Genomic DNA, 25,422 nt, shown 5'->3' with positions numbered 1-25,422 from the left:
GGATAGAAAAGAGGCAAGGAGAGAATTGTTTGGAAAAATAAATTGGAGATCTGTGTCTTTTCTGATCAAAACCAAAGGAAATAATACATAACAAAGAACAGGGACCACAAAATAACATTAGTGCCAAGTTATATAACATGGGATGGGACTAATTCAATACTTTTAATTAAAAAAATAGCATGCCTGGTTCCACTAAGAGTTGGTCAGAATTCCTCCAAGTGATTAAATTTAAAAGCAAGAGAGAGATCAGATGAATAGCAGAAACTTTCCAAACATATATAGCATGTTTATTGTATGCATGTTTATACACACAATAAATATATATAGTGTATATATTTATATTTATATATATGAATGTATGTGAAAGTCACTATTGTTTCCTCAGTGACATAGAGGTGCAGGTTAGTTGAGACAAAGGTCATAGAAATACAAAGCACATATGCTTTCTGGAATGCTTACGTGTCAAGATGCTGGAGGCAATTTGCATTTTAATTTGGAGAATGGTTGGTTTTGATTGTTGAATGCTATGTAGTTCAATAAATTGCTTCATCATGGAAGACGAGACTCAGCAGTAGTACAGAATTCTTCATAAGGAGCCCCGTCATCATGAGCAACACGCTTTTACCTGTCAGGGTCTCAGTTTCTTCATCTGCAAAATGACAGGCTCTGTCTATTCTCAATGACAGACAGTTTCCTCTGGTTTCAGCATGTTACAGGCCATGGCAGGAAATAGACAACTCTCTGCAAATATGTTCATGCCTCTGTTTTTCTCTTTCACAAAAGAGGCTCATCTTTAAAAGGTTGTATTTCTTTTCTGGGGGAGAAGAGTGTTTTTATACATAACTGTCTTCTATATTCTTTTTTTTTTTTTTTTTTGCGGTGCTGGGGATCAAACCCAGGGTCTTGTGCTTGCAAGGCAAGTACTCTACCGACTGAGCTATCTCCCCAGCCCCTTCTATATTCTTTATGCTAGTGAGAGATTTGGAACACTTTCTGATCTCTGCAAAATCCTTAATCATAAATAAAATAATGATCATCATAGGGTTTGGTTGAGTCATACATGTGAAATGATACATTTCAAAAGATATTCAACGTCAAGGATTAATTTTTCTATCCTACTCATTTCTCCTCCCCATCGTAACTTCTCTTCTTCCAAGAAAGTAATTTGGTTTAGCTGCAGGCACTCACAACTCCTATCCTGAATAATACCGACTTAATTGAGGTTGTATCGGGCATCCCCATTATGAAAGGCCACAAATACCAAAGTGCACGTTGTCTCTCTCTCTCTCTCATTTGCCCACTCCTGCACATTCTGTTACTCTCACTCTCATTTTCAAATTCAGAACTCCATTTAAAAGGAAATTATTGGGGGAAAAAAGTGTGAGGGGGTGGAACCTACTGACAGAGGGCAGGTTCAACCTTGGGTTGTCTTCACCTATTGTGTTCACCACATGTAGAACCATAGTCTCCCTGTGGATTATGGTTGTGCTTATGTAACTCAGTTAAGTACACTGTTATAGCAGTCTACAAAAGGACCTCAGTATGTGATTTTGCTCCCTACTACTGAAACACTAAATAAACTGCAACACCTCTCAGTTTTTCAAAGTGTTCAAACCAGGTAGAATACAAAAATTTTAATGTTTCTTTTAATTCTGGCTATGTTAACAATTCTGGAAATATTAGTGTATTCTTAAGTATATTTCTGAAAAATTCAACATTATTAAGTTAGTGTTGAATAAACATTAGATTCCCAGGACTTTGACTAAATCAAAATCTCTTCCTCTCCCCCATCCTTGCTCTCTCTAGCTCTATCTATATCACTTTCCCCTCAAGAAACATTCAAAGGTTACCTACTACAATTGTTCAACTGAATTGTACAGTTCTATTTCTCAAAGTAAAATAGGTGGAAATTTTATATTGGTCTTACTTAAAATTAGTTTCTACATATCCATATAATAAAATATTATGTGAGTATTTTTTAAAGGAAGAAATAAATCTTCATTTTATAAAATGTAAAGTGTCTATAATATACTATGAAGGAACAAAGCCCAGGTTAATGTGCGTGTGGTACAAAACAGTTTTTTTACATATATACATGTTGACATAAAATTCTAAAAACAATATACAGCACATAAGTTGGGATAGTCTTTAAGTAGTTAGAATTCTGACTGATTTTCATTTCCTTTGTTATCCCTTTAAAATGTTTTCCTGTAATGAGCAGATATTGATGTAACTGAAAACATGCATTAAACTAAAATTAGTCTTTTGTGGATGGAATTGAGCCTGGCAGAAATAGTAGTAATAAAAGAGATTGCTCTGCCAAATCTCGTGAAATTATTTCTTTTTCATTACATGGCAATTCATAGAACTCATGAAAATTGAGTGAACATCAAAAGAAAAATCAAAACTCTAGCTAGACTGTAATAGATTATCTTTCACTTCCATTCAAAGTCAATCAATCCCTTGACAATTGCTACCTAAGAAGGATGGCTCTTCCAGCAGGACTCCAACTCATTGGTTTTTTCTTTCTTCTAATTCTGAGGTATGAAACCAGAAAGCAGATTTCCATTCCATGTCCAGGAGTGCACCATACCTGTTATGGTTTACATATGAGGTGTCCCTCAAAAGCTCATGTGTGAGACAATGCAAGAAAATTTACAAATGAAATGATGGGGTTATGAGAATCTTAGCCTAATCAGTGCATTAATCCCCTGATAAGGATTAACTTGGTGGTAACTATAAGCAAGTAGGGTATGACTGGATGAGATGGGTTATTGGGGGGCAAGACTTTGGGGTACATATTTTGTCCCTGGTGTGCAATTTCTCTCTCTCTCTCTTGCTCTCTCTCTCTCTCTCTCTCTCTCTCTCTCTCTCTTCCCCTCCCCTCTCTTCCTTTCTCTCTCTCTCCCTCTCTCTCCCTCTCCCCTCCCTCCCTCTCTCTCTCTCCTTCCTGGTTTCATGTCATGAACTGCTTTCCTCCTCCATACCCTTTCATCATGATGTTCTTCTTCACCTTAGGCATACAGCAATGGACCTGGCTGTCTATGACCTGAGACCTCTGAAACTTTTCAGCACCAAATAAACTTTTCCTCCTCTGGATTTGTCCTTGTTAGGTCTTTTGATCACAGTGAAGAAGGTAACTAAAACAATGTTTTACCTCCTCTTTCCCATCCTCACATGACACTTCACCATAACAACTGCCAATCAACAGGCTCTCTTTCCAAATTGCTTACAGAAACATAAAACTCCTAACAAGTCTTCTACCTTCCTTTATTCCTTTATTCCTTTCTTCCATTCAACTATACATGTTCACCCAATTTCTACTTTTAAAATGTGTCTTTGCACTAAAGGAATGTTATATTAGTTTCTTTGATGCTGAAAACTCTATAGTAACTCTCCAACATGAAACAAACAACCTCCATAATCTCAGCTCGCCTCTTGGATAATTTCTTTTTCTATACAGCTTCCACTCCACCAGAAAAGCCTACACAACAAATCAGCCTTGAACTTTAACACTCCCAAATGTTGGCTCTTCTAGTTTCCTCTGCCTGTAATGACTTAGCTTGTGGTTTCTACCAGACTGATTTTTAAGATAAGGCCAAGTTCAGATTTGACATTTCATATGCTCTTGGCCCACTCCATCCTTATGACATCTCTTCTAAAGCCCTGTGCGGCCTACTCACTCAGGTGGTGCTTGGGGCTGTTTGACTTCAGCACGTGGATACTCTCCCCGCAGCTGAATGGCAAGTGCCTTAAGAGCAAGGGCCATGTTTTATCATTTGTATGTTAGAATCACCTAGAGCTCTGCCTCTTCAATAATCCCTTAAAAGTTGACACTCAAAAATATTTTTAAATATCTGAGACCTTAAGTATTGTGCTTCCTAAGCATTCTGGGAAACATGTACTGAAGTATAACATTCCATATTTTCATTTTTTTTATGTAAGCAGTGAAAGAATAAAATCCAAGACAAATCAGTAATATCTGAGTTAACCACTATGGAAACCACAAAAATAAATTTAGCTATTATTCAACTTCTTATTTCTGAAAATGTCCTTTTCTCATTGAGCGTGTTTAGATAGAACGTTTAAAAAGTTTGTCCAAAACACACAATCACGTCTTGCCTCTAGCAGAAATAATGTGTGTTCCTGCTTCCCTTTGTAAATAATTGAATTTGCCTCTGAAGTTCAAGAAGTTCAAGATTTCCTTTTGTGTGTGAAACTGCTCTCTTTCCTTTTTATATGCAGCAGACTATAATATAAGGCAGAAGAAATGCTGTGCAATTGGGATTTGGTGAGCGGGGAGGATAATAGGAAAGATTGACATGACTTCCACAGAAGAGTTATTTTTAAGTATAGAGAATGCCTGTCCCATGCTGAAAGGGCCCTTAAGAAGTATTGCCAGGATTAAGAAGCAGTGGGGGCCCTTCCCTTCACCTGGGGTAGTGGGGCTGCTCTGCAGGGCGTTGCTGCCACCTGCTGCATGCGCACAGCCATGGAGGGGCTGCCACTTGGGTCTTGCAGCTGAAAAATGCCAAACACAGTCAATTAATATTCTGTGGGCATCTGAAACTGTTCTTCTCTCAGAGGCTAGGTGGATCCCAAAGGAAAATTAGCCACATCTGATGTCTTCAGGCTAGAGAAACTTCCAGGCATAACAACCTGAATCAGGAGGCTGAAAAACAGTTAGGGAGGGCAGATCTGCTCAGTAGCTTCTGAAAGAGTACTTCCAGGCACTCTACCCTAATGAAAGGCGAGGATTCTGTTAAAAGTGAGACCGTAGCTATGGAAAATAAATGACGATTTCCCTTTTTGTGAGTATTTTAATGTCTTGTCATCTTTCATTTGAAGAGGTGCTTCACTTTAATGCAATAGGAGATAGAAAACCTTTAAATACTGCAAAGAAGGTGTCCTGAGAGAATTCATTAAATTTGGATTTTTATTGGGTTTCTAGTTAGGTAAATTCCTCTCGCTATTGCAAATAGACCGAAGTAACAGAATCCCTTCTCCAGGCCTATAACGTGCATATTCTAACCTAATAGGGATGCCTATTTGAAGATTAGGGTCTTCGTAGTGCACCTCCTGGCCTGTTTTTGCTGCTGTGTTTTCTCACTTTGATTTCCTAGAATTTCCAAGGGGAAAAAAGGAAGAGATGACAGTACCTGGAGGAGTTAGCTTTCTTCTTGGTCTTCATTCAGAGGCTTTGAACTCCCCACCCTTCCTTGGAAAAATCACTGTGTACCCTGCCTGACCTGACATCGCAGTGATCTCCCACTTCTAGGGAGATGGAAGGTATTGAGAACAAAGGTTAGGGGAGCCCTGAAAATAACTAGGAAATAAATAATTCTGTCTCCTGGCTTTTGTGGATAACATTACCTGAGTAGTAATGGGTAGGACAACTGTGTGGCAAGTATTGGCAGTGGTGGCATTGACAGCCTGGACATCCAGGAAGACTGTAGCCATTGATTTGTGACGTGCAAATTCTCTTCTGCCTAAAGTCTAATGTCTAAACGATCAGGGGGATTCCTCATGTCCATCCGTATTCCCCACGAGTCCTTGTGTTGAAGAGATCATATATACATGGTGACAACCTGGCCAAAACTGTCTCCATCTGACCTCAAAAGAATTTGAGGAACATAATAAGTCATCTAATTTATGCTTGGTCTTGCTGGGTGGCACCTATATTCCAGTAGTGAGATTGGGGTCACCAAATATTTCACCAATCATATGGCTATATGGAGATGCATAATGTATTTAGTATTTTTCTGTTTATTAAACTTACACTGTACACATCAGCCCACTCCATGTTTTCATAATGTTGGAGAGTGAAGACAGCTAATTTGATCCTAAGATGTTAAACAAATAAAAACATATTTGACAAGGAGTAGCTTTCATGTCCTTTCATGTATAAGCAGACAATTTTACCAAGAGGTCACTTCTGCAACCCCATTGGGCTCCTTTGTAAATGGAAGTAATTGAGGGGATGGAACAGGCCTGGTAACTGATTGAAGTGATAGATTCTCTGCCTGTGGATTCTGATTGTTGCAGCCTTGCTCTGTATGGCTTGGGTTAGAGCACAGATCAGCTCTTCTGCCATCAGGGAAAAAGGTTTTCAGCCATAGCATGGGAGACTTCCCTAGGGACCTCCATATCCCAGACAAGGGGTGGAAAAGGAGGCCTCACTTCTCCCCTTTCAAGAAATGTGGATTTCCCTGCAAGAGGAGGATAAATAAAATTTTCATAGCTGGCACTAAACCCTGTTACTTTTCAGATTTTATTAAAATTAAACATACTAATTCTTTGTACTTTCACCCTGGAGCAATTCTAGAAAGAAAATAGACCTTAAGATGAAGCAGAAAACCTATCATGAAAGACACCGAGCTCACATTTTTTAAATGGTTTTATGTTCTTGAAAAGAAATATATAAAAAAGCACATTGGGAACTGCTCTGCATGGTTTTCTTTGTTTGGATTTTAGAAGCAGCTTGACTGACAGGGATCCTAAAGGAGACAGTCTTTGGATATGAAAAGTCTTCTAAAGAAGGTGATTTCAGAGAACAATTTCAGCATTGTTCTGTCGAAGGTTATACTTTGCCCTGAGCCCCGAACCACACACTACTTTCCTGTCTACAGTTCATTTCCTGGGGGCTTGCCAAGTGATAAACAGACTCAGGCCTGTGGTAGATTTGGGGTTTGTGAGCACGAACAGGGTGGCTGGAGTTTGCTTAGTTAAAGACATCAATTGATTCTGTGATCGTTACAGAAATGCTGGTGTGAGCTCTTCAGGAGACAATGGAGAGAAAATGGACATACTGCGCTGTCTACTCCATCATCCAGATACAGTTTGTCAGGGGTAAGACTTCTGCTTGTCCTTTCTTGTCAGATCGGTTGCTTTAGGAGCTTCTGTTCATTTAAAATGCCTTGTGATTGTTGCTGAAATTGATCATCAAAGGGAAAATAGTTACTAAAGTTTTCAGTTATGTATTTAAGTGGCAGTTATCAGGAAGATGCTAGAGTCTAGAAAGGATTCCTCCTGAACACTGAAAACAGGAAGGGACTGGGTGATTTGTGCCACTGCTCTGGTGCAATTTCACCCATTTCCCTCTTAAGAGAATTGCTGGAGTAATTGGGAAATTGTGCTTCTTGGAAATGCTCTCCAAATGATAGAACAACGTCAGAAAACTAAAAAAGAAGAAAAGAAAAATCACAAAACGATCCTTGCTCAGAGACCTTTGCTCAATTACTTTTTACTCTCTCAAGTACCTCTTTTCTTTTGGTTATAAGACTAAGGTCATTGGAGTTGGACATGAACACATGTTGAATTTTACTGAGGCCTATGTAGAAATGGCCCTGGGAGACAAAGTGGAGTACTCAGGACAGTGGCTACCAGAACCTAATAGGCCAATTCAAAAGTGGAGGAAAGGAAGATTAGTTCTGGCATTCCACAGTATGAGGGTACTATGGTTAGCCTGAGTGTCTTAAGAATTAACTGTGCTTTTTAGGTATAGCTATGAAGATTTTAAGAATTTCTAAATAAAAGGAAACTTTGGAATATAATGCTGCAGATTGGATCAGAAGCATACTCCTATTAAATGAAATCACCCTGAGGAGTACTGACTTCTGTCTACCCAAACTTTTTGTATCCACAGAAGTATAGTAATTCCTATTTGTCGATTATCTTTGAGAGTCTTGTTTCTTCTCAGTTGCTTGTCATCTTTTTATCATTTTTCTTTGTGAGCTACAGTAGGACCTGTAGCCCCTAAATGAGGCTAACCTTTCTGAAGGCATATCAAAAGACCCAGTATCAACACATTATAAGTACCCTGCACCATGTGATCAGGATACTGATGGGAGGGAGAATCTTCTTTCATGACGAACATTTCAGGGAATGGATTAGAGGTTATGCTCTGTGGAATCTGAGGCATCTTCTCCCCACCTCTCATGGAGACCCAACTACATGAAGATGAAGGTCTTTTCCATCCTCATATATGGAATGTCAAATTTCTTACCCTACCCAGTCAGACTGAATTTGGGAGGCAGTTTGGAGGTTCTAAAGGTTATAGGAAGACCAGCTGAATTCATTTTCTTTTTGGAGAGGTGTGGCTTTGAGGAAACCACTTAATCTAATTCCTTCTCAAAAAAGAGGGTTAGTAATATCACTCTAATAATGTGAAAGAATTAAACAAATATAGTCCATAAATGCCTGTTGTAGATGCATATTTGTAAATGCTATACATATATTAGCTATTTTTGCAGTTTCATAGAGCATCACTTTTGTGTTATATGTGGCTATTAATTTATAACCACAAAAAGTCAACTTTATTAAATGTAAGAATACTCATATACTAAATTTGCTGATGCACTTTAGTTTTTAGACAGGCTTAATTTTGTTGACAAGTCATCAGAGAACTTAAATTCACTTTTGGACAAAGCAACAAAGAAATATTCATAAAGCAATAGTTTCCAAGTAAATGCCTCCTAATTTGCATCGAGTCTCACGCTTCTCTCTCTGTAGCTGTTTTCTGTCTCTAAGACAGTGTTATGTTTGGATATGAGACGACCCCTAAAAAGCTCATGTGGCAATGAAGAAATGTTCTGAGGTGAAATTATTAGATTATGATAACTGTAAGAAAATCTGTGGATTAATCATTTTATGAATTAATAATTTGAATGTTATTACTGAGTGGTGACATGGCATGACTTGAGGACATAGGTCTCTGGGGGTGTGCCCTTGGGAATTATGTTTTGTCCCTGGTTTCTCTCTCTCCCCTTCTCTGCTTTCTGGTTGCCATGAACTTTTCTCCACCATGTGGTTCTGCCATGATATTCTATTTCACCTAGGGCCCACAACAATGGAGTCAGTTGACCATGGACTGATCCTCTGAAACCATGAGCCAAAATAAACTTTAACTCCTCTAGGTTATTCTTGTTAGGAATTTTGATCACAGTGATGAAAAACTAACACACACAGTTACCCAGAAAGAAAATTCTTCAATTATTCCTTCACCTCACTAAGGTTGCCAAGGTTTTTAATTGAGTCACTCCATATGAATTGTGCAAAGTGATGGCTGCTGTCTTCTTTTCAGGAGTATGGGAAGAAGGATTTAATGCAAGAGAAGACGTTTTTGCTGTTCCTGGCTCTGATGTCAACATGACTTGCCAAACACAGCTGAAAGGCTTGTTGGTACAGATGCAGTGGTCAAAGATCACCGATAAGATGGAACTGATTGCCCTTTATCATCCCCAATATGGCCTCCACTGTGCCCATGGGCATTCCTGCAAGTCACTAGTGGCTTTCAGAGAAATTCCAGAGAACATAATGATATGGACTCTGCTCTTAAGGAATGTATCTTTGTCACTCAGTGGAAAGTATGAGTGTAGCTTTACTCTGTATCCGGAAGGCATTTGGACTAAAAACTACGAACTTCTCGTTCAGAAGTTACCTGGTAAGTGTAACTGGTAGAGGGAAGGAAGCTCATGCTTTCATTCAGCTTGGGTTCAACAAACATGCATGGGAACCGAACCACATGCTAGGCATGGTGCAGAGTGTGCAAAGTTGAGCAGAAAGAGGTCCTGTCTGGCAAGAAAGATAGAACTGGATCAAATGGTTCCACAAATGAAGGTAAAATTGCAATGGTGATGTTTTAATAACAAGAGCTGCAACAGTCCTGTGGAAGGGTATATGACAGAGGTCAGGGAAATTGCCTCTGGGCTAAAGTCTAAAGAAGGAGTAGGTATTAACAGTTTAAGAAGGGCAGCAGTTATGAGTGATCCTGAGAAAGGAAACAGCTGTGTGAAAGGCTTCGTATTGTTTGAGGACATGGTAAAATACCAGAGAGACTACAGTGCAGAGGTTAATGGATGAGACTGGAGATAATGTAAAGACCAGATCATGTTGGACTTCGTCGTTCATGTTCAAGGTTTTGATCATGGAAGTACATTGAAGTATTAATGAAAGGGTGGTATGACATTTATGGCTTGATTGTATTTGTGTTATTAAAAGGTGATACGAGTTTCAGTATGAGAATGATACAAAAGTGGACCAAAGGGAAAAAATGGGAACAAGCTAGAAGATCATCCTAGTCTCAGACAGGAAATAGTGGTTTGGTAGATATAGAAAGAAAATTACACATTTTATATATTGGGCACAGAATAGATATGATAAAGGATAAAGGCAACGTGAGTGGCATGCACACCTTCATGGTGGGGACAGTCACTGGGACAGAAGAACAAAGGAGGTAGACTGAGTTTAGGAGTGAATTTATAAAAATGACTTCGGGTATATTTGGTATAGGGCAGGCATAGGGCTAAGGATGCTACTGGACCTAAAGCATTCACATCATACTTGTTTCAGGGGACTGCATTTGGAAATGGAAATCCTAGGTTTAAGTTCTATCTCTTTTCTGGCTAGAAATGAATTTGACTTAGGGTCTGTCATGTAGATTCTCTGAGCCCATTTGGAAAATTATGATAAAAACTGCTCTAAATTACCTAGTCCTAAAGTAAATGATTTCCATTTTTACTAATGGAAAAGAATGAAAATAAAGCCAACAAATGGAAAATGTACTGGAAGTGTAATGCGTAAAACTCGGTAGTAAAAGAAACTGGCAATATAAGAAAAAAACTACAAAATTAACTCATGAAGTCTATGCTGAAGGAGGTATGGGACTTTTCAGGACACATAACAGTTAAGGATTTACCATCTCTTCTTCTCCCTTCTTGTCTCTGAGCTGCTCCAAGACCATGATATTAAAAGAGTCCACCTGTAGGCCAGGATCCCACCAACTACTGCCTTTCAATGCCCTGTTGAACTGCTGTTTTGAAAGATAAAACAAAGCAAAACTTCAGTTTAGTTAGGATGGGGGTGGGTGAGTGGGGTTGAAATAAAGAAATACAAAGGATTTGCACAGAGCAACATTTATCTACACACACATTGAAGTCAGGAGGATATATTTGAACATTGGCTCTGTCACTATGCAGATCATCACTGCCAAGTTACTTCATGTCTCTAAGCTTTTATTTTCTTGCATAACAAATACAGGTAATTACAGTTCCTCATTTGTGGATACCATTATTTTAAGATTAAGTAAGATAATCTATGAAAAGCACTTACCATATTTCCTGCCTAAAAGTAAGAGTTTGGTAAATGATAGATTTTATTAAGAGAAATAATAATTCTGAGTGAACATTGTTTCTCAATTCTTATAAGAATGAACCTTTCTCCTCTTTGTATACTGGTCTATTTGGATTCCAGTAGGACATTTGTCACACATTAGCAAGAGGACACATTGACCTTGGCTTCAGACTTAGATTGTGCACATCTTGCCTGCCCCAGGAGAATATACTATTGCATATCTCCACTGAGAAATGGCAACATGGGTAGGTATACTCTATAAAAAATAGGATATGTGTTGGCCTAGATGAAGACAGCAATGGAAAAAAGGTAGTATCTAGACAGGAGGGTGGTGTGGCCTTTAAGGAAAGCAAATTTTTTTTTTAAAGGGAAACACAGGGAGTTAAACTTGTAGCTACCAAAGACTACAAATAGCTGGAGACTCAGAGCTGTATCTGCACCCTCTCTGATTAGAAAATTTCCAGTCTTATTGTCACTGATCTGCTGGATCAAATGAAAAACAGTGCCCTCGGTGTTACAGAAATGGTCCTGGTATTGTGGAGTTGAGTACAAAAAGTTAAAAATTAAAAAAGAAAAAGAAAAAAAAAAACAAACTAAAAAGGGGAAAAAACTTTCCCCGCAGAGTGACAAGCCCTGTATGGTGCTATCCTTACAAGACAACTAACTCAGAGGGGGCAGCTGCCACATGAGAGCCCCCGCTAAGTCACCACCCAATAGCCCCCATCTTGCCCCCATTATTCTTTTATGTTCTCTTGTTTCTCCTCTCACTTGTACCATTTCCTTCCTATGCTTCTCTGAGATATGCATGTCTATAAGTAGTTGGGTAAGCAAAGCACACATGAAGTGCAAACACTTATAAAGTACATAAACAAATGCAAATTGAAGTGGTGTAGAAGAATCTAAATATGAAAATGTTGAAGCACCAGAGGTGATTGTGTTAATTGCCTCTTCCTGTTTCCCGTTCTCTTGTCATCTGAGTCATTCTTCCTTGTCTGCTTACAAAGCAGTCTGCACCTAAATCCAGTTCTCATGTCCCCTGAGGGTCTAGCTGAGAAGGGATTCCGTTCTCTTGTTCTCTTTTCACAATATTCTGTCCCTTTGTGTGTCTCAGTTGACTGAGTCTGCAGATGAGAATAGAAATAAATAGTTTGGCCTTTAGTTCTTTTTCATTTTCACTTGACAGGATTTCTTCCTAGGTTAGAAGTTTTTGAGCTATTCCAAGAAACACAGTACTCTTGAGTTAAGCTTTGGGTCATTGTAATCACCATTTCCTTAATTTGAATGCTAGTGGATCCTAGAATACTACAGAATGTAAGATTTTGAGGCTGTTGTGGTTTGGATGTGGATGTCCCACAGAAGGTCAGGTATTGAAAGCATGGTCCCCGTGCAACAAAATCCAGATGTGGAGCTTTTAGGCAATGATGGATCACAAGGACTCTGACCTCCCTAGTAGATTAATTCAGTTGATGGATTAAGCACTTGATAGCTAGATGGACTACTAGGAGGTTGGATCTAGTTGGAGGAGATAGGTCACTGGGGGTGAGTCTTTGAAGGGTTTTTCCTTCACCCAGCACTTTCCCCTTCTCTCTCTCTCGATCTCCCCACCCCCCACTTTCTCTCTCTCTTTCCCTCCTTCCTGGGTGCCGTGAGTTGAGCAGCCTTCTTCTGCCATGATAGTTCTGCCTCAGAGCCAGCCCACCATGAACTAAATCCCCTGAAACTGGAGCCAACATAAATCTTTCCCCCTTGAAGTTGTTCCTGTCGGTATTTTGGTCAGTTACAAAAAACTAACGCAGACATATTTGAAAATTTGTAGTGATCAGGATGAATTATAAGAATAAAAAATGACTTTAATTTACATAGTTAAAATGAAATCTTTAGGGGTGGTTATTGTTGTCATTGGAAGAATTAGCAAAAGAACTAGGATGACCCTGTCCTTAAGATTCACAGAGTCCAAGAGGAAAAGAAAGACACCCATCCAATAAGTGAACAAATGTCAGATTGCAGCAGTGAGACGTATTCTTGCAGTGAGGACTTAGGCAGCGTGTGACAGGGTGTAACGGGAGATCGGGAAGCTTTCCTGGGGAAGTGCTCCTGGAACAGAGGTTAACCAGATAAAGACGGAGAACACACGACTTTATGGTAGTAAACAGAACAGAATGAGCAAAGACTGTGGTGTAGGGAGTTATGTCAGCTGTGGGGGATTCTTAAAAGAATCATGGCTGGAGCGAAGAGTATGATGGGGAAGGCAACTGAGCGTGAACCCACAGAGCCAACAAGCCCAGGTGAGTAGATGTGTCTTTATTCTAAGAGAAGTGGAAAGACTGTTGTTTGTTTTTTTTTTTTTTTTTTGGGGGGGGGGTGGGTGGTGGTGCTGGGGATCGAACTCAGGGCCTTGTGCTTACAAGGCAAGCACTCTACCGACTAAGCTATCTCCCCAGCCCCAAGGCTGCTGTTTTGTTTAAATTCTTTCTTTCTTTCTTTCTTTCTTTCTTTCTTTCTTTCTTTCTTTCTTTCTTTCTTTCTTTCTTTTTATTTTTGCAATTTGACAATATGCATTTGTACTCAAATACACAAAAATGTATATTTATGACCAAATGAAGATACGATAGCAGAACTCTCAAGGAGGCATGCTGGTGATACTGAGCACAGTGGCAATGAGATAGATGGAGAGGAATGTTATCAGAAACGTGTTTACAAGATTCACCTTACAGGATTTGGGGGTGGAATAAGGAGTAAAAAGCAGAGACAAGGATTCACAATAAGTCAATTGCTCCTTGCATTAGGGAACACTGGTATATAGTCAGATCATGCCAAGATTGTTTTGAGTTTAATTTTGTACATGTTGAACTAGGTGTGAAGTTGAGACATACAGGTGATGGCAGGTAAGCAGCTGGATATACAGCTTGTGATTTGGCAGAGGGGCTTAGGTTGAAGGCACAAATGGTGAGTCATGTGAGTTAGGGGTTTACCTAAAGTTCTGAGAGGGAAGCAAATCATCTGGGGAGAGAAAATTCAAGTGAAGAAAGCAATGTGGCATTTCAACAGACCACGGTGATGAGTGGAAAAAAGGTGACTCTTCAAATGCTGGAGAAGAGTAACTAAGAAAGTAGGAATAAAATCAGAAAATTGGGTCACAGAAACCTAGGAAGACAGTTGCATGAAAAAAGCAGTAGCTATCATCTCTGGTGTTTCTGAGAAGATAGATGGACATTAGATGGTATTTAGGATCATGAAAAGTATTAATTCCTTAATAGGAACTGTTTGGGTGGCATTATGAAATAGAAAGAGGGAGAAGAGGAAGGAAAGAAAGAGGGAGAAGAGGAAGGAAAGAAGGAGGGAGAAGAGGAAGGAAAGAAGGAGGGAGAAGAGGCGTGAGTAGGAGCAAGAAAATGCAGAAGGCAAATATTGCCATAACTTTGAAGAAACTGGTCAGTAGTGTGAAAGGAGTATGTATGTTCAAATGAGAGTCCTTGTTGGTGTTGTGATGGTAATGGTTTGAATTAATGCAAGACCCTTGAGTATACTTCCAAGCCAGTGAGCAGGATCCAATTGAAATGAAGTTTACACCATAGAGAAGGTAAAGTAAAAAACCTGAGGTGTCTGAGAAGAGGGAGGCAATGAGACCCACAGCATAGGTAGTAGGACTATCCTGAAATGGGAAAAAATAGTTCTTAAAAATTATAATAAGTTGTGCACAATGTAGATTCATACCATTCGTGTAATCATACATGTACATAGGGTAATGATGACATTATTCCACCATTTTTATACCCCCCTCCCTCTCATTTCCCTCTACGTAATCTAAAGTTCTTCCATTCTTCTCTCACCCCCCACTCACCCACCTCTATTATATATCATCATCCCCTTATCAGGGAAAACATTCGAGATTGGCTTATTTCACTTAGCATGATATTCTCCAGTTCCATCCATTTTTCTGCAAATGCCATCATATTATTCTTCTTTAAGGCTGAATAATATTCCATTGTGTATATATACCAGAGTTTCTTTATCCATTCATCTGTTGAAGGGCATTTAGGTTGGTTCCACAATATAGCTATTGTTAATTGAGTTGCTATAAACATTGATGTGGCTGCATCACTGTAGTATGCTAATTTTAAGTCCTTTGGGTATAAACCAAGGAGTGGGATAACTGCGTCAAAAGGTGAGTCCATTCCAAGTTTTCTGAGGAATCTCCATACTGCTTTCCACAGTGGCTGCACCAATTTACAACCACAGAAATGAAATGACGTACCCCATTTGTATACAATGAATCAAAATGCGTCTATAAAAATGAAAAAAATTTAAAATATAAAAACAATAAAAATATTTCTTCAAAATTAGCAGATATTCAAATACAGATTGCGTTTACATTTTGTCAGCACCAAATCTGGAAATATTACTAATTACAAAGAAGTAAAATTAAGGACCACTGATGAATGATATACAAATAAAAAAAAAACATTTAAAAAATAAATAAATAATATGAAATAGGAAAAAAAATTATAATAGGAGGGAAGGAAAATAAAATTTGTGCATATGAGGAGGGAAGTGTTTTCTTATTTTCTCTAATGTAGGAAGCAAAAGAATCTATCTAGAGAGAGGAAGGAGATTTCAGAAAAAGTAATTGGAGAGAGTTTGATATAGCTAATATTGATAGAGGGAAAATGAGTTCACCTGGTAATTATATTTGCATTTTTGGTCAATATTGAAAACTCGCTGGAGTACGGTATTGAAACTGTATGAAACTTGCATTGTGGCTTTCTCCATCACTACCTGGCTTCTTGGAACTGGGCCTTAAAAAGTGCATAGTGGGCTAGACATGGGGGCTCAGGCCTGTAATCCCAGCAACTTGAGAGGCTGAGGTTCATGAATTCAAAGCCAGCCTCAGCAACTTAGTGAGGCCCTAAGCAATTTAGCGAGACCCTGTCTCAAAATGAAATATAAAAAGGGCTGGGGACGTGGCTCAGTGGTTAAATATACTGGGGTTCAATTTCAAGTAACAACAACAACAGTAAGCAAATGCATAGATGGGGGGTGGGGGATAGCTAACTGGTACCTTGGTACAGCACTTGCCCAGTGTGTGTGAGGTCCTGAGTTCGATTCCCCGGTACAAAAAAATGTGCGTATCTGTGGTCAGCCTTTTTAGATTGCTGACAAAAAGAGACATGGGATTTGGGATATTAACAAGAATATTGCTGAAGTGATGAACTATGGAATCTTAACTGGACAGTGAAGAAAGCAAAAAAAAAAAAATATATATATATATATATATAGTTGATGACTGGGAGATAGTAAAGAGATCAACTTATTAAAAGACCCCATGAGGTCAGAGAACAGTGGAGATAGCCCTAGTTGCAAAAACTGGGGGGAAAAAGTGTTTGTAGGGTCAAATGAATGTTTGTAGGAAGAGCAAGTATGTGTGGTAATATAATCCAGAACTGAAATGGGGTGGAGACTGTTAAGGGAGATTATGATGGGACAGCGGAGAAGTCAGTACTGGTAGGTCATCAGGTTGTCACTGAAATCATCCAGGATTGTGTCAGGGTTTAGGCTGAAAAAGTATTGCAGTTGAGATGACAACATCTTCAAAGAATAATGGAGGATGATTGGGAGATTAGAGATAGAGCCAATCATCTTTTTCTCTGAAAACCCCATATTAAGTGTTTTAGGCTTTGAGGCCACACAGTCTCTGCCACAATTGCTCAGTTCTGCTGTTGTTTTATGAAAGTGTCTCTAGACAATATGGAAATGAATGGGCCTGACCGTTACAATAAACCTTTATCTACCAAAGCAGGCAATAGTCAGATTTAGCTTGAAGGCTGTACGTAGTTTTACAACCTCTGGTTTAGAGGATAAATTGGGGGAGAAAGAGGAATTATTTGATTTTTTCAAAGCATGTTACATATAACATATAATAATAAACTGCACTTACATATTGTAGTATGTACAATAATCCTAACAGTATAGTACTACAAATTGAATTTCATGCACTTTAAAGAAATTAAGAAAAAAAAACATTTGTGAATAGCCTCTTATATTTACCCAAATATCTCATTTTCTATTCTCTCCATTTCATCTTATAAACTGGAGTCACTATTTGGTGTCATTTCCTTTCAGCCTGAAGGACTTAGTTGCGTATTTTGTTGTCTTAATCTGTTGCTATAACTGGCTACCTCAGACTGGATAATTTACAAAGAAAAAAGGTGTATTTGACTCATGGTTCTAGAGGTTGAGAAATCCAAGATCATGGCTGCAGACTCTGGGATCCGATAAAGGCCTTCTTGTTGCATAACATGGCAAAGGGTAACTTGGTGAGACAGAGCAAGCACACGTCAGCTCAGGTTTCTCTTCCTCTTTTTATAAAACCACCAAGTCTTATCATTAGGACCACACTCTCATGATCTTATCTAACTTCAGTTGCCTCTAAAGGCCCCACATCCATATGCCATCAACATATGAATTTGGGGATTAAGTTTCCACATGAGTTTCAGATGGGACATTGAAACCATGGTATTCATGGAGAACAAATCTGCTTGCAATGAATTATCTCAGTTTTTTTTTAATTTAATGAATAATTTCATGGTACATAGACTTCTTGGTGGACTGTTTTTTCTTTTAGTGTTTTGTATCTCTTCTGATCTCCACTGTTTCTGATTAGAAGTGGGACGTTAATTGTATTATTGGTTTCCCACATGGGATGACTTGCTATTTTCTGTTTATTTTGTTTCGTTTTATTTTATATTACTCACTAAATTGCTGCTTTCATAATTTTTTTTTTAATCTTTGACTTTCAGCAGTACAATTATGCTGTGTATAGGTGGGTGTCTCTTTGTGTTTATCCTATTCAGGCTTTGAGAAAATTTTGATTGCGAATATTAACTGTGGGGAAACTGTTATAAGTAACAAAATGTGTGAAATTTTTGGTCATTGTTCCCTCAAATATTTGTTCTGTTCCCTCACTCTTTCACCTCTTTTTCTATGACTCTTGTTGTACAGAATGTCCTACATTGCTTTTGAAACTCTGTTCATTTTCCTTCAATCATTTCTTCTCCCTGTTCTTCATAATAGATTGTTGATATCAATCAATTTTCATGAACGCTGATTCTTCTTCAGATTTGCTGTTGAGCTCCTCTAGGTAATTTTTCATTTTTTTATTTGACTTTTCCAACTCTAGAATAGATATTTGGTTCCTTTATAGCTTTCTGTTTCTCCACTTAGATGACCTATTTATTGAGTCATAGTCACTATGTATTTTTTTTAATCCTTCTTTAATCCTTTGAACATATTGGAATAAGTGTTTTGAAGTCTGTTAAATTCAATGTCTGGGGACACTGATTAAGTTGCAATTAGTTGCTTTTCTCCTGAGTATGGGTTACACTTTTCTATTTATTTCATGTCTCATAAATTATTTGTTGAAAACTGGAAATTAAATATATGCACATATATATAATAGCATACATATATAAATAAAATTATATATAACACACACATATGTACTATATATACTATATATGCACAATACATATAATATATGTACTACATATTGTATAATACATATATTGTATATATAGAATATGCATACAATATATTTACAGTATTATATATCATATATACAATATTTTATTTTATGTAAAATTATATAAATATAAATTTATAAATCATAAATTATATATATAGAGAGAAAGAGAGAGTCTAGTCTTCTTTTAATTTTAGTAACTTACATGTACTTAAACTGCACATCTGTCTCCTTTTCAGTGTGTGGCCACTGATATCTCTGCTTAGCTTTTCATACTAATTCTTATTTTTTACTTTGGATTCTGTGGAGTTGCCCCTTCATTGCCAAAGCACCTTTGTTGCTCCACTAATGATTTTGGCAAAATTTGTTCTCAAACATTTCAAGACCATTAGGCTCCTACCCTCCACATAGATGGGGGTGTGGGGTTGCAGGGTACTTTTAAACTTTCACCCATTTATCCCTTCTCCTTTGACTTTTCCTTCTTACTAGGCTCCCTCAGGTCTTCCCTACTCACATATGTATTTTTCTAGTCATTCAGGATGTGTGAAGAACTTATTTCAGCCATTCTATGACTGTCTAATTTCCAGGATCTCCCTGCTAAATATCTACCTGGTTTGCCACTGTGTACTTCACTTTATGCAGAGACTTGATGGTTTATAAGGAACAGAAATGAATTCTCTCACAGTTCTAGAGGCCGTTAAGTCCAGAACCAGTCATTGGCTTCTGGCAAGGGTTCTTTTGCTGTACCCTCCGGAGAGGAGTCTGACTCTTGGAAGAAGACCTGGTTTTGCACACAGTCCCATGCTGGTAAAACTGTATTTCTCAATGACCATTCTGGGGAAGCAAATAAAGGCACCATTGACGAGAAGGCTGAAGAGTCCTACTGTTTTTACTAAATCCCTAGAATTTTTCAAGAAGAAATGCATCTTAATTTGATATTGCCTTTGGTCAATATCAAATGGTTTTAACACATTTGTCTAGTTTTGTTCTTATTTTCACAGACCTCTTTCTTCCCCCATTACCAAAAATACCCTCTTCATTTTCTGATTCTTACATCACATTTTTATTTTAAAACATTAATTACTATTCCCCTCTTTATAACATTTTTATTTGTTCTTTTTAGATGTACATGACAGTAGAATGTATTTGGGCATATTATATAAGCAAGTATAATTTATTCTAATTAGGATCCTGTTCTTGTGGTTGTACATGATGCAGAGTTACCCTGGTTGTGTATTTAAATATAAGGATAGGAAAGTTATGTTCAATTGATTCTACTTTCCTACCTATTCTCCTTCCTACCTATTCTCCTTCCCCCTTCCATCCCTTCATTCTCCTTTGTCCAATCTAATGGATTTCTTTTCTTCCCTTGCCCACCCTCCTTTGCTGTGGGTTAACATCCACATATCAGAGAGAACATTCGACCTTTGATTTTTGGAGATTGGCTTATTTCACTTAGCATGATATCCTCCAGGTCCATCCATTTACCAGAAAATGCCATAGTTTCATTCTTCTTTATGACTGTGTAATACTCCTTTGTGTGTATATGCTACCTTTTCTTTATCCATTCGTTTATCAAAGAACATTTAGGATAGTTCCCTAATTTGGCTATTGTGAATTGAGCTGCTATAAACATTGATTAGACTGTGTGAATGTAGTATGCTGATTTTAGGTCATTTGAGTATAGACCAAGGAGTGGAATACTGGGTCAAATGATGGTTCCATTCCAAGTTTTCTGAGGAATCTCCATACTGCTTTCCATAATGGTTGCACCAGTTTGCAGTCCCACCAGCAATGTATAAGTGTACCTTTTTTCCTACATCCTCACCAACATTTATTGTTGCTTGCATTCTTTTTTTTTCTTTTTTTTTTTTATTATTGTAAACAAATGGGATGCATGTTGTTTCTCTGTTTGTACATAACATAAAGGCATACCATTTGTGTAATCATAAATTTACATAGGGTAATGTTGTTTGATTCATTCTGTTATTTTTTCCCCTTTCCCCCCACCCCTCCACCCCTCTTTTCCCTCTATACAGTCCTTCCTTCCTCCATTCTTGACCCCTTCCCTAACCCTAACTCTAACCCTAACACTAACCCCTCCCACCCCCCATTATGTGTCATCATCCACTTATTAGCGATATCATTCGTCCATTGGTTTTTTGAGATTGGCTTATCTCACTTAGCATGATATTCTCCAGTTTCATCCATTTGCCTGCAAATGCCATAATTTTATCATTCTTTATGACTGAGTAATATTCCATTGTATATATATATACCACATTTTTTTAATCCATTCATCAATTGAAGGACATCTAGGTTGGTTCCACAATCTGGCTATTGTGAACTGAGCAGCTATGAACATTGATGTGGCTGTATCTCTGTAATATGCTGATTTTAAGTCCTTTGGGTATAGGCCAAGGAGTGGGATAGCTGGGTCAAATGGTGGTTCCATTCCAAGTTTTCTAACGAGTCTCCACACTGCTTTCCAGAGTGTCTGCACTAATTTGCAGCCCCACCAGCAATGTAAGAGTGTACCTTTCTCCCCACATCCTCGCCAACACCTGTTGTTGGTTGTATTCTTGATAATCGCCATTCTAATTGGGGTGAGATGGAATCTTAGGGTGGTTTTGATTTGCATTTCTCTTATTACTAGAGATGTTGAACATTTTTCCATATGTTTGTTGATTGCTTGTACATTTTCTTCTGTGAAGTGTCTATTCATTTCCTTAGCCCATTTGTCAATTGGATTATTTGCATTCTTGGTGTAGAGTTTTTTGAGTTCTTTATAGATTCTGGAGATTAGCGCTCTATCTGAAGTATGGTTGGCAAAGATTTTCTCCCACTCTGTAGGCTCTTTCTTTGCATTGCTGATAGTTTCCTTTGCTGAGAGAAAGCTTTTTAGTATGAATCTATCCCAGTTATTAATTCTTACTTTTATTTCTTGTGCTATGGGAGTCCTGTTGAGGAAGTCTGGTCCTAAGCCAACATGTTGAAGCTCTGGACCTACTTTTTCTTCTATAAGATGCAAGGTCTCTGGTCTGATTCCGAGATCCTTAATTCATTTTGAGTTTAGTTTCGTGCATGGTGAGAGATATGGGTTTAGTTTCATTCTGTTGCATATGGATTTCCAATTCTCTCAGCACCATTTGTTGAAGAGGCTATCTTTTCTCCATTGCATAGTTTTGGCCCCTTTGTCTAGTATGAGAAAATTGTATTTATTTGGGTTTGTGTCCATGTCCTCTATTCTGTACCATTGATCCACCTTTCTATTTTGGTACCATACCATGCTGTTTTTGTTACTATCGCTTTGTAGTACAGTTGAAGATCTGGTATTGCAATACCCCCTGCTTCGCTCTTGCTACTGAGGATTGCTTTAGCTATTCTGGGTTTTTTATTCTTCCAGATGAATTTCATAATTGCTTGCTCTATTTCTGTAAGGTACATCATTGGGATTTTAATTGGAATTGCATTGAATCTGTATAGCACTTTTGGTAGTATGGCCATTTTGACAATATTAATTCTTCCTATCCAAGAACATGGGAGATCTTTCCATCTTCTAAGGTTTTCTTTAATGTCTTTCTTTAGTGTTCTGTGCATTCTTGATAATTGCCATTCTGACTGAAATGAGATGGAATCTCAGTATAGTTTAATTTTGCATTTCACTAATTGTTAGAGATGCTGAACATTTTTTCATGTATTTTTTGATCATTTGTATTTTTCCTTCTGTAAAGTGCCTGTTCCATTCCTTTGCCCATTTATTGATTGGATTATTTGGTGTGTGTGTGTGTGTGTGTGTGTGTGTGTGTGTGTGTATGTGTGTGTGTGTGTGTGGGTGTTAAGTTTTTTGAGTTCTTTGTGTATACTGGATATTTATGCTCTATCTGAGGTGCAGGTGGTAAAGATTTTCTCCCATTCTGTGAGTTCTCTGTTCATGTTCTTTATTGCTTCCCTTGCTGTGAAGAAGTTTTTAGTTTGATACCGTCCCATTTATTGATTCTTGAGTTTACTTTATTCACTTTAGGGGTCTTATTGAGGAAGTCAGCTCCTAAGCCAACATGGAGAAATGGGCCTGCTTTTTCTTCTAGTAAGCGTAGAAACTCTGTTCTAATACTTTGAATTGATTTTTGTGCAGAGTGAGAGATGGGGGCTCAATTTCATTCTGCTACCTATGGATTTCCAGTTTTCCCGGCACCATTTGTTGAAGACGCTATTTTCTCTGATGTATGTTTATGGCACCGTTGTCTAGTATGATAGAACTGTTTTTATGTGGGTATGTCTCTATGTCTTCTATTCTGTTCCATTGGTCTTCATGACTGTTTTTGTGCCAGTATCATGCTGGTTTTTTTTTTTTTTTTTTTTTTTTTTTTTTTTTACTGTGCTCTGTAGCATAATTTAAGGCACACCAATCAATTCCCTTCCTATACACAAATGACTTATTAGCTGAAAGAGAAATCAGAAAACTCTCCCATTCACAATAGCCTCAAAAAATAAAATAAAATACTTTGTAATCAACTTAACAAAAGAGGCAAAAGACCTGCACAATGAAAACTACAGAACACTAAAGAAAGGAATTGAAGAAGACCTCAGAAAATGGAAAAATCGCCATGTTCTTGGATAGGCAGAATTAATATTGTCAAAATGGCCCTACTACCAAAAGTGCTATACAGGTGTAACACAATTCCTATTAAAATTCCAAAGATGTTCTCCATAGAAATAGAGAAAGCAGTCATGAAATTCATTTGGAAAAATAAGAGGCCCAGACTAGCCAAATCAACCCTCTTTATAACATTTTCTCTTAGTGTTAAACATAAATACATAATCAACATTTATCACTAGCCTTTATGTAAAGCCTCTTCAATGGTATATGTATTCTATTAAAGAATACTTAGGAAGTCCCACAGAAGCAATGTTCCCCTGAGTCTTGTATGATTCTCACATTTTTCTGTAGTCAATCCATTAAGAGTTTAATTTTGCTAAATTTAAAATCTTTGACTCACATTTTCTTTCCTTGAGTATATTAAACATGTTACTCCATTATTTTCTGACATAGGATTGTTATTCAAAAACTAACAACTATTCAGTTTTTCCCCATAGTTGACTTCATTCAGTACTTTCAAAAGAATATGGTTAATATTTTCTATTATGTTTCTTACTTTTGAAATAAAATATTTTAATATGTATTTCTAGGCATTTCTTATTTAAAATTTTTTCTTGAATCATTTGTTGTTCTGTGCTTTAATTTTTTCCTTCAGTGCCTTTTAATACATATATTTATCTTTGCATAAAATTTCTTTGAATCTCTTTTTATTTCTTTTATTTTAAAATTAATTATTATTAATAAATTCAGACATTCCCCTATTCCCTTCTTCTATCTTTTCATTTATACAACTGCATTAAATTTTGTGTTTATGCTTTTATTTTGATCTAATTTTATCTTACTTTCTGGAGTGATTTTTTAAAATTATCATTTCCAACCCTTTCCTGACTTTTCTCATCTATTGTTATGATTTGGATCTGGAATGTGCCCCAAAGACACTTGTTTTGAAAGATTGATTCCCCAGGGCAATACTCAGAGGTGGGACTTTGGAAAATTGATGGATAATGAGAGCTCAGATCTCATCAAAGTATTAATCCATTGGCAGGTTCACAACTGAATGAACTTTTAGGAAGTTGTGGAAACTATACAGGTGGGCCTCGTTGGAAGAAGTCAGTCATTAGGGATGTGCCTTGGAAGGATATATCTGTTCCCTGACTTCTTCCTTGCTCATTTTCTCTGGTGCTGGCTGCCATGAGATGAGCAACTTTGCTCCACTACACCTTCCCTGCCATGATGTTCTGCCTCACCATAAGCCCACAAAGCTGGGGTCAAGAGACTATGGACTGAAACAGTGATCCAAAATAAATCTTCCCTCCTCTAAGTTGTTTTTCTCAGGTATTTTGTCACAGCAATGGAAAGCTGACTAACACACCTATTTGTTGCAAGTGTTTTTTTTTTCTCCATTGGACTCACTAACTGACTTTCCAAAGATTATGCATAACACATATTATTTTTTAAATTTATTTTAGTTCATTTTTAAATGACAAGGGTTTAACTTTTATCTATTTTGTGGTCTTCTCTTGCTAATATGTTCTCATGGTTTTAAGAATGTTATTTTGCTCTCTAGACCCTTTTTTTCTTTTTTTTTTTTTTTTGTTAAAATAGTTCTATTTTATTATTCCTGATGCTAATCTTTTAATTTTTATTAAAATCTTTTTTATTTTTACTGACTGCATTTTGATTCATTGTACACAAATGGGGTATAACTTTTCATTTTTACAGTTGTACACAATGTAGATTCACACCATTCATGTAATCATATTATACATAGGGTAATACTGCCTGGCTCAGTTGGTAGAGTGCTTGCCTCACAGGTACAAGGCCCTGGGTTCAATCCCCAGCACCACAACTTAAAAAAAATAAATAAATAAACCCTTTTTGTCTTATAGCAGATTGATTGATTTATTGAGTGTGTTACCATATCACTGAGCTATTTAATCAACCCTTTTCATTTTGAGATAAGTTCTATGTAAATTACCAAGCCAGCTACAAATTTGCAATCCTCCTGCCTCAGCTTCCCAAGTAGCTGGCATTACAGAAGTAAACCACTGCTCGTGGCACCTTACAATAGCTTTATAGATGATTCTACTTCATTCCTTTCTATTTCTCTAGTTTACATTAAATGCATTTTCACTCTTATAATGGAAGGGTAGCCAAGCTAGCTTTTCTAGGA

At 37.5% G+C, this 25,422-nt stretch overlaps 1 protein-coding gene across 1 annotated transcript in view; it reads left to right on the top strand.

The window, feature by feature from the left end:
• The first annotated feature begins 6,728 nt into the window (after positions 1–6,728).
• Positions 6,729–25,422, top strand: part of Cd96 (CD96 molecule) — a 91,645-nt gene continuing 72,951 nt past the window's right edge. The window contains exons 1-3 of the mRNA XM_047565059.1: positions 6,729–6,849; positions 9,083–9,434; positions 18,369–18,373. Coding sequence (XP_047421015.1) covers positions 6,789–6,849; positions 9,083–9,434; positions 18,369–18,373 — 418 coding nt within the window. The 5' untranslated portion in view covers positions 6,729–6,788. The remainder of the gene's footprint in view (positions 6,850–9,082; positions 9,435–18,368; positions 18,374–25,422) is intronic.

Source organism: Sciurus carolinensis, chromosome 9 (assembly GCF_902686445.1).
Source record: "Sciurus carolinensis chromosome 9, mSciCar1.2, whole genome shotgun sequence".
In the NCBI taxonomy this organism is placed as follows: Eukaryota; Metazoa; Chordata; class Mammalia; order Rodentia; family Sciuridae; genus Sciurus; species Sciurus carolinensis.
Note: the sequence above shows the minus strand (reverse complement) of the source record. Positions and strands in the feature narration are given on the sequence as shown.